Source organism: Orbicella faveolata, unplaced genomic scaffold (assembly GCF_042242905.1).
Source record: "Orbicella faveolata isolate gen_17 unplaced genomic scaffold, um_ofav_v1 contig_24, whole genome shotgun sequence".
Lineage (NCBI taxonomy): Eukaryota > Metazoa > Cnidaria > Anthozoa > Scleractinia > Merulinidae > Orbicella > Orbicella faveolata.
In genome coordinates, this window is record NW_028301552.1 from 16,047,711 (window position 1) to 16,062,294 (window position 14,584).

General features: G+C 38.4%; 2 protein-coding genes across 2 annotated transcripts; one reads left to right on the forward strand and one right to left on the reverse strand.

The window, feature by feature from the left end:
* Window positions 1-174: 174 nt before the first annotated feature.
* Window positions 175-3,470, reverse strand: LOC110046741 (protein NDRG3-like). Its single transcript, XM_020752443.2, has 3 exons — window positions 2,840-3,470; window positions 1,577-2,009; window positions 175-1,333 (listed from the first exon to the last, which is right to left on the reverse strand). Exons 1-3 carry the CDS (start codon window positions 3,449-3,451, stop codon window positions 1,266-1,268), a joined length of 1,113 nt encoding a protein of 370 aa, XP_020608102.1. The 5' UTR covers window positions 3,452-3,470; the 3' UTR covers window positions 175-1,265.
* Window positions 3,434-13,459, forward strand: LOC110046742 (uncharacterized). The gene is made up of 11 exons (XM_089292553.1): window positions 3,434-3,493; window positions 3,581-3,808; window positions 5,172-5,888; window positions 6,503-6,533; window positions 7,297-7,395; window positions 8,842-8,897; window positions 9,213-9,307; window positions 9,886-9,916; window positions 10,445-10,553; window positions 11,643-11,867; window positions 12,543-13,459. The coding sequence occupies exons 3-11, from the start codon at window positions 5,766-5,768 to the stop codon at window positions 12,743-12,745; spliced, it is 972 nt and encodes a 323-aa protein (XP_089148679.1). The 5' UTR covers window positions 3,434-3,493; window positions 3,581-3,808; window positions 5,172-5,765; the 3' UTR covers window positions 12,746-13,459.
* Window positions 13,460-14,584: the final 1,125 nt, after the last annotated feature.

Consider the following 14,584-nt stretch of genomic DNA (forward strand, 5'->3'; position numbering starts at 1 on the left):
GGGCTTAGGTTTTGCCCTCATCCATTCCAACTTAGACCCTTTATCACTCTCGTGTAATTTACGTGAATGATTCACAACACAATGTTATTATGATGAAACGACGTAGGAGTGGTCTCCAGTGTGTTGTATCAGATTTCTAACAGATGTAAAGTTGCTGATATTCACAAATCAGACTGACAAGAAACCACAGCTTAATTTATTGAAAATCATTAAATAGACAAGAAATTTTACATCCAGTGCAACACCATGAATGGACTATTTCAAGCTCCAAAATGTTGAGAGTGAGCAAAAACATCTTACAAATATCTCCGACTCATCTCTTTTGCAAGAGCTTATTGGTATTATACATGTACTCTATCTCCATTATCTGAGAGCTTGGAACAAGCTTATCCAACCCTTAGGCAGTCCATTTGCTTTAACATACATGTGACTGTGCACAATTTACAGTAAATAACTTACTTCCCGTGAAATTCAGTGCAAAAAATGTTATTCATCTGATAAATTAAAGTACATTGAACAAAATATTCTTGTTCCACTGTCACACTATCAAGTGTAGATATGGAGACATTCAGTTCAACACCTAGCCATTCAAAGGCTCTCTGATTCTTTCTAAGAATGTTATTTAATTAAGTGGATAGTGTAGTTTGTGTAACTAAAATATTTCCTCCGAGTAGTCATTCATTCAGTGTGTAGTATGTATTTATTCATTCTTTGAACAACCTCAGTGGCCCAAAATATTACCATCTAGCAAAATTAGATTTTTTTAAATTCTTTTTCATTTGCCTGATTCAATTTTTAAAAGCAATTAACACTTGCCCTTTACTTAATTGTTTATAAATTAAACCCATTTCAAATTGCTTTTAGATGAGAGTGGAGTTAAACCCAAAAGACCACAGAAAGTTTCCGACTTATGAGGTGTCTGCATTATTAATAAGGGTTGATTCAAGAGACATGCATTAACTGCAGACAAAAAATGTCTGTATTAAATTAATAACAAGACACCCATAAAAATGTATTCAGCAGGTTCAAAGAAATTGATTTTGACTAAGAGGATAACTACATAGGGCTTGAACATTTTTCAGATCAAAGGAAGTCATGACTTCACTGCAGCAAGAGTTTAAAGAGTTTGACTCCATATTTCAACTAACAAAATATTTGCAAGGGCTGCAGCATTTAATTTTCTGGAAAAGCAAACAGCAGATAGCCTGTTCCACCAATCTGGTGTGACTTCCATGCATAAGGTTAGAATTCCTGCAATTCTGGGCTCAACAGACGCTTGGTTCTCTTGTTGCTGGAGGCGTTACCTTTGGAGGATTTGTATGAAGGCGAGTCACTGCAAAAAAGTAATAAATAATATCTCACACTTTTTCACAGCACCTTCTTGACAGAATGTTTCTGTGAGATATAGATTAGCATTACACATGTCCAACCAATGTAGTTTCTTAATTTAATTTGCATTTTGGTTTCATGTATAACTGTTTGTATACTTTTAGTGAAACAAATCATGGTTAAGTTTATTGCTCCTATATTTTAGGCCTTAGTTTCTGAACAGTGAATCTTAGGCCATTATACTTACAGTAGCCCAAGCCCTGAAGGAACAGAATGAGTGAAGTGGCCACTTTATGAGGCTGTTCTTCCAGTGGCATGCCACCGCAATCTGACACTTTGAAGTAGTTGGATATCGCTGGATCTAACCTAGAGTTGGTTTCAATGACATCATCTTGGTGGGGAGAGTTGGATCCTGTTACCAATAAAGTTGAACACTTCAATGACTGAACTTTCTTTGAACTGCCAGGTTCTGGGCGATGTATCTGAAGGTCTGTGCGTCTCAGGTAAGAGTTAATGAATAAAGAGAGATTGCGAGGGGACAGGACTGTGTGGAGACTCTGCTTAAAGGCATGCACAAGGTCCAGGTTTTCTTCCTTTGTCTTTTTACCAAAGTGATGCCAGAGTAGATAGTCTTCCACAAAGGTTGTCAGCCCCTTACTTTGCAGTTGTTTGACACACATCTATGGAACAAACATGAGGTATAGCACTAAAGTTAGGTACATACACATACTGTATACATGTACAGCGATATTACACCACATTACTGCATTTATATATACTGAATAATTTGAGATAAAATCTTTAAGATCTGTGTGATGAGGAGGTAGCTTTGCATCAGCAGAAAATAAAATAATAGCTTGTTTTTAACAAATACTGACTGTGTGGGTGCTTATGGGATTATTTTTGAGGGCCAAAATGTGAAGGAATGGAGCATTGAGAGGCACTCTAAATGCGAGGCCAAGTTGTGGAAATAATTTGAACCCAAAGTTCAACAGCAACTCCTTTGTAAAGTGAATTTTCGAAAATTTCCTCGCCCATTCTCACCATATCCTATTCAGTTTTTTTCTTGACCCTGTTTTTATTCATGGTTTTATGCAATAAGCCAAACAGACTTGAATGTTTGCCAAGGCAACCCCAAAGTAAATTAACACATCTGACTGATGTAGCTGCTCCCTTTTCACAGGGAAATTAAATTTTTCTCGCCGTTGTTTTCCACCCCTTGTCATCTCTCCCAACACCCTCCCCATATCATTCCCACTATTAAATTTTACTATTGTTGTCAACAACAGCATGCATAATAAATGTATGATGAGGTTATACGAAAATCTTGCCTAAACATACGAGCAAGAATTACTGTAATGGTGTCATTCTGAAGCAAACACATAAATGTGATAAATAATTGATATCTTCCGTTCGCCAAGCTCATATTAAGTAGCGGATTTGCACACTTGCTAGTACAAAATGTACATAGTTTTCGCACTTCTTGCACGAACATGCAGCGCAAACCTACCTTTTGGTATCCCCACTCGATCCACCCTCCATTAGAAGCCACTAATTCCACCAAAACTAGGGCTTCAACTCGGGTAGGATTCCAGAGTGCATATCGACAGAGGATGTTGGCTCCAGCGCCAATACCGAAGCCAATAAATCGTTTGATGTCGAAAAAATTCACCACTTCTCCAACCATGTCAGACAACTCGTCCATTGTGGGATACAAGTATTCTGCTGGCAAGTCCTCGCTGTCTTCTTGCTGGCCAGGAGCGTCAATGTGGTAGATGCAGAATTGATCTAGAAGGGGCCGCGTTTCGTTGAAGTTGAAGAAACCAAGAAATGCTGATGTGTGATTTTGTCCAATATCATGGAACGTGACGATGGCAGTCTTCCCCTCTTTTCCCTGCCGAGTTACACGCAGCTTCCCTCTGGAGGTTTCCACATCGTGCTCAGAAAGGAGCGAGATGAACGCTTCGTGATCGTCGAAGACTTTTGGTTCGGATTCGTGAATATCTATCGAAGTAAGGCTAACGAGAGGTTGTGCTTCCATCTTCTCCTCTCCTTCGTGTTTTGCAAGTAGGGCGATTGCAAAGTTCCACGGGACCGTTCGAATATCAACCAGTGCTTCCATGCAAGTTACATGAAGGGTAAACTGAACTACGACTGTTGCGAGGTGAAGATAAAATATGCCGTGATCAAATGTTCTCTGACTGTCATTTACTTTTTTTAACTAAAGCTACCGCGTTTATTTATGTTAAAGGATGAAAAGTAGTGCGGCTGCAGATGTGCAGGTTGATGAAGAAAGGCCTGATAGCAACGTTCAAGATGTAGTCCCTGCTGAAGACGACAAACATTCCGGTCAAGTCGACCAAAACACTATACAGCCTACAGAAGATGGAAGCGAACTAACTGACCTGTCTGAAGAGAAAATACCCGAGGAACCACTATCTGACCACGAACGGCATTTACTATTTGAGAAAGGAATCAAGTAAGATTGTCAGATATCGTAGTGAACCCCTATTTTGATCGGTTTTTTTTTTTTTTTAAATTAAATAATTAAATTTCGCTGTGGAATGTAAGCTTACAGTTAAGCTATTATGTAGATTAGAGTTAACAGTTGAAAGAGTTTTTAAGAGGCAATTGGATAAATATATGTTATCTGCCAGCTGGGAGGACCCTATAGTGAAAAACTGGTCTTGAAAATGCTGCAAAGCCGCACATCGAGGGCAACATTTCCAAATCCGAGGTCACAATTTTTCACAATACAGACTGAACCTAAGCCAGTAAATGACTCATTTATTTTTTTTCCTCTCTCTCAAATCGCTTTTGTGAATGTCGACCTTTTCCACACACACTCCATAAAACCTAAAATCTTAATTTAAGATTTTTCATCTTATCTCAATACCACAACAAAAGCTGACAACTTATGTCAGCTTTTGTTCTGGTGCTGAGGTAAGATGAAAAATCTTGATTTAAGATTTTAGTTTTTGCAGGGCACATCGCATGCATGGTGGTTTTCGCCTTGTCAAAGTGCGTAATTAGGAACACACCCCTTTTGCTGGCAGTCATGTCTTTAGGCAGTGTCAAGTTTCTCCTGGGTCAACGTATTCCCTGACATTCCAAAAGTCATTTGTGACCTCTCGTTGATCATTTTTCCCACCGTTAAGAACCAATCAGATTGCAGAATTTGTTGCTCTGCTCTCTCAGGAAAAAAATTAAAACTTTTTATTGCCTTTTCCTCATAATATATGGGCTGTACTCATTTATTTTTGCTGATGGATAGTCTGTCTAAATGATACATAATTAAAATAAAGTGAGGAACTGTTCAGCATGTAGTTCATGTCAAACCTGAATTTCCACTTTAAGTAATTTCAAATGGTTAAGTGGTAATCCATCAGGCTTTGTAAACAAGAAGTTGTTATTCAGCTAACTAAGTGTAGATGTAGATGTAGATCTACACAGCCAATCAAAGCAGCAAAAATTATTATAACATTTCATATTGTGAACAGCTTTATTTCCTGCATGTACCATTAAAAATGCACAAAAAAAACCTTTGGACTCTTTCCACCTCTTTCTAATGCTGCTAACAACTTGTACGTAGACTTTTAGGAGTGCATTTTGCCTGTTGCAAGTTTCAAAGCTTTTAAACATGTAACCAAGATTATAGTTATAGATCTTTGCACGCACTACATGCCTATGATGTTGCATATCATGTATATAACAGAACTGAAATTTGAAAAACTACAAATCTGTATAGACAGGTTACTGAAAGCCTGTGTCTTTTCTTTGACTGTAAATAACTTATCTAGTTATAATATTAACCATTCATTAATTTTCTTCTTTTTTTTCAGATTCAAGGTAACAATGGAAGATCCCTTGTTCTCTCCTTTTGAGATATAAGTTTCGGCCTATGGGTATAAATGGAAGACTTCATCAACAGAAAGTTAATTAGAGATGACCAGTCACTTAGTCAACTGAGGTCTTCAGTGATTGCATTTTGCTTTTTTGGGCAACCTTACTTCTCATGTGACCATGAAATCAGATAGCTGAGATGAGTGTCCTCAACCAAATAAAACTGTTTGCTTGGTTTTAATCTAGGTTGCACTATTTTTGAGATCCTTGTATACCTTCTTAACAAGCTTCGGCCCTGTCAAAATGTGTTGGTAGTAGCCAGGATAATTGTATTAGGATGCAGTAAAGGTTAGAGGTGGATTAAGTCAGAGAGGATAATGTGGTATCACAAACTATTTTTATTTGATATTTCTTGTGGTCCCATCATTGGGCAACACAACAACAGTAACAAATTGCAACAATACCACACACTTACATGTAACTGTCTAGTAACTGACAGAGACATATTGCATAAGGCAATCCCACAGTTTTGTTTTAAATCCAAAAGCCATGTAACTACAAGAAATGAGTTATTATTTGATCACTGAATATGGATGCAATCAATTCACAAACAGAAGAAAGGGAACTTACAGCATGGTCTCTATTGTCTGCTGGCCTGTGTGCGAGGACTGAAAGATGGATCTGAATTTCAACAACTTCCAGAGTGCCTTCATAATGTGAGTACTCCAGTTTGATCTTGACCCTTTTGTGTTCTATCCCTTTTTTTTCTTTTTAAAACTTCAGTTTTGGCACAAATGCAAAACAAATATTTTCGAGCATATCTTAATGACATAGATTTATTAACCACTTTTGCATCATAAAATCAAATTAGTCTGTACAAATTGACCCTATTCACAGGTATTCTTGGTATTAGACTGGAACTAGCTTGCAACTGAGGCTAATGCGGGGAGTCTTTTCAAATACAAATGACATTCTCATTTTAATGATATTCCCCCACATGAGCCTCCATTGCAAGCTAGTTCCAGTCCATTACCGACAATATGAATATGGCTATTGCAAAGACTTGTGGGATTGGACCTCTGTAGATCATGTCGTTTCTCCCTGTACTGTTTTTGTCTTTTTGCATTAATTTTTTTCCTGCAGGTATTCCTCATAGACTACACTTTTTCTCCTAATCTATGGATGTTTTTGGTATTTTCCACATTTTTATGACTATTTAACAATAATTAGGGAAAAAGTCAATCTTACTAAAGGCCATCAGAAAATTTCTGATGGCTTTTAGTAATAATGGCCATTCTTTAATTACTGTAAGTTGTTTCTTTCTTGGCAGATAGCAGAGATTTACAGCCAACTTGGAGATTGTATCTTTTAATACTTACATGTATGTGTTGTGTGAGACGAGAAGGATGGCATTTAGTTTTGAAATCCAGGCTATGTTTGTTCAGTAGATGCCCTTAATTGCAACCTCAGAACACAAGTAGTAAGCTTTGCTTGTCGATAATTTAAAATATGTTTTCAACAACCACAGCATATTCTGTGGTTTGTTTGCTTCTACAAGAAATTTGACATATAAAGAACAGTAGCTATTCTACACTCCAGGGAGCAGGGAGGCTGTTTACTGAGAGGGTTCTTCCTTATAAAAGGTAAATGGAGGTTAGGTTTTCAATGAGAGTTAAGAGAAATTTTGCATATTTTCAATGTCAATCTTCTGTTTCATATCATATATTTTACACTACAAAAAGTCAAACCTCGATTATCCGTACCTCGATTATCCGGATTTCTCGATTATCTGGACTTTTTCTCTAGTCTCAATTTTTTCACGAATATTTATTAGTCATGATCAAGATCCATAGCAATATTGTTTTTAATATTCTTTTCTCAGCGTTGAATGGTTCAAGATGTACAGTAGACCATATTGTTTTCCAAATGATTTGTAGAAGTTTCACAATTAAATGTTGCTTTATTTAAACAGTTTTGTTCTTCATTAACATTCATATTTTTGATTATCCGGACCCTCGATTATCCGGACTATTTCGTCTAGTCCCAGCGAGTCCGGATAATTGAGGTAGTACTTGTTATTGCAGATTATTATATATCATTGAAACCCCTTAACTAGTGTGCTAGATGAGAATGCTGTTTCATTTGCCCAGGCTGAGAAACTTTATTATGAAACATCACTTATCAGTGTTGGAAATGAACTCCAGTCAACACAGAATGAACCAGGTATTATTTACTGTTATTTTGTACATGATATCACGTTTCATGAATGCACCCAGATGACAATTATAGTGCTAGGAAAACACAATTAATACTGATATGAATATATCGAATATTGAGGAACTGGGAGCATTGTTTATCAGCTGAGCAATTTCTTTCCCCTAGTATGTTCCATTACTCTTACTAAGGATAAAGGGACATTAAGAGACATCCCCTGTTGACAGATTACCACCAAAAATCACAACTCCTCCCCACCAGCCCTGCCCTCAAAGGAAACCTCAGTAAACCTTGCAAAACCATTCCAATGAAAATGTACGAAGTTTGAAGGAGCTCAGTGACTGTATTTTGACAATTTAAAATTACCTTTAAATTGAGGAAAACTGAAAATAGTAGTTTACTAAGATAGCCTGCAAGTAGGCTCTCATCATTGGTGTCAGTGAAGGAAGTGAGAGTCAGCGAGCCAAGTGAGCCAGTGAGAATGAGAGCCTGCACAGACACCATTTTCTGAATACAGCCCCTCTGAAGGTGTCAAGATTATGACAACTCACTAGCTTAATGTGTCAAATTATTAGCCAATAGAAATTGAGAAAAAAAAACATCAACAAACATGATAGCAAATTGCACGTGGAGGCTTTAGTTTTATTTATGCACACAGCACTTGTGTTTTGCAGCTCGCAATGTTGGACAAATCGTTGACATCTTTAATCGCAGCACAATCTAAGCCAATTGAATTTCCCTCCTTTACCTGATCATGAATTATGCTGGTTGGGGAGCAAGTCACCAACACTACAGCATCTGAATGTTGACCTTCACAAACTTTCTTGATCATCACTGCAGTTGCAAACAGTTCAAGAAATTTAAAATGTTTACTGTGCGTATCCAGTTGGCATAACCTGCAAAAACATTCCTTCCTTCCTAAAGACGATTCACAGATTTTTCGCTTCACTCGCTGACTCATCTTTCTCAACTTTGCTCATCAACTTTGCTCCTGCCGCAATGCTTGAGGCTGTTTACTAAGATAGAAAAAAGCAAAGAGATAATTATCATAAAGGTACAAGGATGGTTTAAGGTGAAAAAGATTAACATGGATTACAAATGGCAAATTTCAAAAATTTGGGCTAAAGATCCATAAACCATGGCAAAGCTCCTTTAAAGTGAACCTTTGACAGTGTAAATTTTACATGCCCTCCCCCCCAAAAAAGGTCTCCTTCCTCTCAATTTTAGATTTGGGTACTTCCTCCTGGTATTTTTATGGCAAGTAGAACAAATAAGGCTTGCAAAAAACAGACAATGCACCCTCGTCATTAAATTGCAGCAATTCCTTTAAGCAGGCTTTAGTTTGGTTTGATCTCTACCCTATATGGCAGTCTGCTATTTTGTTCTAATATTACAGACAGAATTGATATTAAACCTAGTCAAGACTATTAATTAAGTTCTACTATTTATTTGTAGATAATACTGGCAGTTTCACTACATCTGACAAGAGTACAGGAGACAAAGTATCCCAGGTTAGAACAGAAAGATGCTTGGTTTTGGCATTCTAATTATGCAGTTACCTGCTCCTGTAGGAATGAATATATAAAGGGGTCCTAAGGATACCTTTCAGTGAGGATATCTTCTGAGTGACTCAGTCTAAATCCATATATTATATATATTCACCAATAAATTTTCCTTTGATGTCATTGGCTAAAACTGTTCATGGTACAATCTCACAGGGGACTACTATCAGGCCATGTATGACCATTGGATGACAAGCACCCATTTAGAGAGGTAGCTCATGGAATACAGCTTCTTTTTTTGCTTCATGTTTTGTTTTCTTTCAGCCTGAGGTCAAGGATGATCCCCAAGGACAGTCGACTGAGGCTCGGTCAGCAAATGAATATGAGAAGCTAGCACACATGTGCTTGAAGCAGAAAGAGTAAGTGTCAAAACCTGGTGTATGTTTTTCCTACGTCATGCCCATTGAGAAGCAAGCCACAGTGGCATAATGGCTCTAAATCAGGCACAATTTTCTGCCACTCTCTCTGGTCCAGTCGCATTCCTCCCTGGGGGCTGAGGCAAGCTCATTTCCTAAAACAGCAGCTGGTTATCAAGCCTACTCTGGATCAAAATTTCTGGGGAAACAAGATGTGATGAACTAGCAGCACATTCAAGGGGATAAACGATACTTCTATTTGCCTTGTGGTGTAGAGGCTTATAAGTCCCCTGGGTACCCCTGTTTTTCTTGGTCAATGCAGGGTTCTTTGGGATCAGCCAGAGTGTCGTCAACTGGGATCGGCTAGATCTCATGAGCAACTGGGCTTGAAAGTGCATGATATTTGAAATTATATGAACTTACACCCAAAGAAACTTAATCTATTTCAGCCATTTAGCTTGGTTCATCAATAGCAGAACATTTTCAACAAAGTTTATTTTGGTCACTAAAAATTACCAGAGCATTATATTTGGCATTATTTTCTTAACTTAAATGACATTTTTTGCATCACTTTTTTACAGTGCTCAGCTGGCACTAGAGTACTGTGGCAAGGTGAGACATTTCATGTCTATTTAAGAATTTAGGATCTTTGGAGAGAAAGAGAAAGTTTGTAATGGTCTAATGTGTTTACTCTGCATCTTGGTAAACATTATAACTTTATGCAAGTGAATAAGCTTATATGAAAGATCATATATTTGAACTGTAGAAAAAGAAATGAAGATATAATTTATCATTGCGGTACATACACATTAAGCAGTTGTGAAATTAAAGCCTGAAAAAAATTCAGGCTTGCAGTTCAAGCCTGAATTTTTTTTCAGGCTTTAATTTGGTACTGCGATGATCAATCATGGCTACCTCATAACTTTTTCTTAAATAGGCATAACATTTATCTAGAGTTCAAAATATAAAATCTTTCAGACAGCCATTCAATGAGAATAATATTATTGGTGATACTTAGATCTGACATTTCTTAGTTCATGTTCTCTCCCCCTCATTCTATGCTGTTCAGTAGCAGTGTAATACTCTTATTAACTTCTTTAATTTATAGCTTACCATTGTCAATTGCAACATTTTCTCCAGGCTGTAAAACTGCGCCAATCCATATATGGAGAAGAACATCCCATAACCAAACGTACACTGGATCTTTTCACTGTCATATATGCTGAGATGGGAAAGGAGCAATATACAGGTACACTGGAAAAACAAATTGGCTGACATCTGGCAAACAGACATTTCTCTTTCACATGTGATTGATAAATAAAGCACTTGTGCTTTGGTGGATCAATGCTCTGCACTGCATTGCACTGCACTTAAACTGCACAGACTTCTTGCTTGGTCAGTGCAACACTGCTCTGTGTAATTTAGATTTGACCACAAGTCGAGCTGCAAAAACTGAGCTGCGAAAAGCGAAAAAATGGCTGTGATGCTCAAAAATTGAGTACGAAGAGGCCGAGTGGGAGGAGTAAGGGACCTTTCGAAAGTATATGTATGACCTTACTGTTGAGGTGAAAATTATCTAGGAATTAAACACTTTTTTTCAGGAAACCCATCAATGACCTTTGAAAGAGTTTGCAATTGTAGCTGCTCAATCAGTAAATTAGACGTCGAGCACTGCAAACCTGACTGCATAGCTAGCACCTGGTCCCTAGTATGCGTCCCGTCCCTAATAAACGTCCCGTTCCTAACAAGTGTCCCATCCCTAATAAGCGTCGTGTCCCTAATAAGGGTCGTATCTCTAATAAGCGTCCCATCCCCAATAAGCGTCCCGTCCCTGATAAGCGTCCCGTTCCTGATAAGCATCCCGTCGCTTATAAGCGTCCCGTCCCTTATAAGCGCCACCGTCTCCAATAGCGCGCGCCCTCGAGTTACCAAAAGTAAATCAACGCTCCGAGTGTTCAGTCAAATCATTACGGTAATCCAAAAACATTTTTTTCCTTTTTCTTTGCCTTAAGATACATTAGTTCATGAAAATGTATAGAATTCAAACTAACTTTTGACCTTAACTGCTCATTTTTTTTCTTTACCATATTTCCAGTTTTCACCCCTGCTCTTCTTAAATGCGTTATTTCACATTATTAAAAGTCATCTATTTTTAACAAGCAAGTTATTATGTTAAGTAATAAGGTGCAAATTAAGCAAAACCTTGGAGCTTCGAGGGTGTTGTATGATAATTACTTAAAGACTTAAAGACTTCACTCTGAAATGTGAACTGCTTATGTTTGTTTAGTGAAGGAGTAATGAGCTCATGTACTCTTCATCTCTTGTATTCTGCTCTCAGCCGCCATGCAGAAATTCAACAAATCCAAGCAGTCTGACGAGGCGAGTCCCGAAAAAGCCACACAGTCTCCAGAAAGTACTGAGTCAGCAAAAGAGACAAGTGCCGAGTCAGCAAAAGGGAATGTCAAAGAGAACGGAGACACAGCAGTGGACTCAAGGCCAACCCCCGCTGGAGAGTCTCACGAGGAGGAACATGACACGACCGCACCTGACGCACAAGTAAACAGTACGTGTTGGAGTTTAGCTACACTTGGGCAACCTCGACCCCAGGCTCTCTCTCAAGGCAAAGAAGAGAGAGCCTGGAATCGAGGTTGATAGTGAGATGAATCTACGCGTGAACACATCTCGAACGTTGCACGATTCGTCATCATGAATGAAGAAATTTATTAGTTTCTAAAGAAACTGTTGTGCTGTGTGGACAGGGAAGTGAAACACTTAGCTAAGTTGAAAATGATAAGGGTAAATTAACTGTTTATTTCTCGTTCTTGAAGCGTGATTGGGGGCTAATCGACTTTTGGTTAGGGGCTAGCCGGCTAGGGGCTAATCAACTTGGGGGCTAAATGACCGATAACCATGAGGGGCTGACGCTCGAAACGTCGGCGTCACAAACTCATTACGTCACAAATTCACCTTTGTCAACTTCAAGTTGAGAAACAACTTAGTGGTTCGTCAGAAGTCATTTAAATTTGGCAAACCATAATGCGAACTTTAGCACCCAAAGAAGAACACAGCTAGTATCGTTTTAGCGGTGAATACATGTAGTCGTTTAGCCTACAAGTTGTTTTGGAGGCGAATTTGCACTTTGAGCTAGAGATTGCATGTGCTAAATGAAAAGTATGATGTTGCTAGGTCTTGCACTACATTTATTAAAACATCCTTTTTACCTCTTTTGCCTCCGCAGATGAAAATATGAGTATCACGCCTGGTCAAGCAATGTTCTGTTTCTTTCTTATCACTGTCGCAGTAGCTGTTGGCGTGACATTATTTTGCTGTCACGTCAGTGGTAAAGACCCTGTCTCCACCTTCAACTACATCGTGACGCGACTCAAGTTTTACTATTTTTACTATTTCAGAAGAGCTCCTGGAGGGAACAGATTCTTCTGATACCTTAGACTCCAGTGTTCAGTTTTCAGATTTGTCTAGTTTTTAATATTATTGCATGTTATTTTATGGTGTAAATTTAACCGAGAAGCACAGTGGTTTAAAGTGAATGCAGTGCCTTGATAAGTTGTTTTAACTTGTGTAAAGAGATAGAAAAGGCTCCCCGATGTGGCGAAAGTCAGCGACATTCCCAGAAAAATTCAATTTTCTTTTCTGTTAATAAACGCCGTTTACTAACTAGAAGCAATGGTACCTGGGAATAAATACATGAAAAACCTTTACAATATGACTGAGAAAATTACTGCATTGTGATTGGCTGAGAACAGGCCAATTTTTAATTTGCACCGCAAAGCAAAATAACGCGCGCTGTTTCGTAACTTGCTCAGTCATGTAACAAATGAGTAATCGTACAAAAGCTCGTACAATTAAGGATTTGAACTATTCGTGATATTAAAAAGTTATTTGAAATTACATTTGCCTAAAGACTAGTGCAGTTTTCAGAGAGTTTTCAGTATCACGCGAAGTCTAAATCGTCAATTGCACTCGCATTCTTTCAATTACCTATACTTATTTTCAATGAAATATCATACTTTTGTAAAATTTCACACCGTAAAAACTGCAATCTTTTAACTTTAAAAAATGTACATTTTAGATATTTAATAGCACTGTAAATGATGCAGTAGCAAGGAAGTAAATAAAGTAAAGGACCTGCGTGTGTTTTGGTTGTTAATAACTGCCACGGGAGTGCGTCTACTGACTTATATGTAGTCGTCCTCATAGGATACTTGAGGGCCGACAGTCTTCTGGCCGATTCAACCGGCCAAGTCAGACTACGAATAGCCTCATTTTTAGCGTGACGAGAAAGAGAGCTCGAGAGGAGAAATAGCTTCGCAAAATCTGGGGCCCTGTCATCATTGCTAGAAGTTTAAACCCGAGTAGAAAAGGGTTACCTGACAAGAGCGTTAGTACCATGCTCCAGGCGTTCGTTTAGTTGAGAACAATGAGAAAAGCGTTGAGAGAAAAATGGGGAAGGGTGTGGTACTCTCCCATCTACTGTTACTCTCGTCTTTTATTGTGTTGGTCCCTGAACGGCTGCAACAGGAAACTGTTTTCGTCTAAATCCTCTCAGAGGATTTGCTGAAAAAGGGTCACCCGTTTTACAGGTTCAACTCATCCTGGGTCGTGCAACGGCTGGAGACTTGAACAGGGTATGTGTGCAGTCCGAGCAAAAGCTAAAATTTGCTATAAAGAACAAAGCTTCAAAGAGACAGCATTCTTGGAGGAAGAATCTACGAAGCACAATGAAACGAGCAACAATGAACTATCTTTTATCCGAGAATAAGAATTTATTTACAGTCGAACCTCTCTGTACGGACACCTCTCTAAAACGGACAGTTTCCTATGTACCGACAAAATTCTCATACATTTCCTCTAAAAAAAAAAAAACTCTTTAATGCGGACCTCTCCAAAACGGACAAAGAACACTAAATCTCGGTCCTAGGGAGCAAATTCATACAAATTTAACCTCTCTATTTCGGACACTCGGGGACCAGGTGTCGATAATTTGCGGTATGTACCTTATCCTGTCGACGGTTACACAAACATTGCCACTTTATCGTCCAGATCAGCAACACCAATGCCAGAACAGGTCAAAATGTTAGTTTTCAAAACTTACATTTACAAATGCAAATACAGTACAATACAGACTTAAAAGTTGCGCCATCATGGTGACCTCTCCAATACGGACACCTCTCTAATACGGACACTTCATTCTGCGCCTTTGGTGTCCATATTAGAGAGGTTCGACTCTAGACTCGGTATTTCTAAATAATTCTGCTCTCC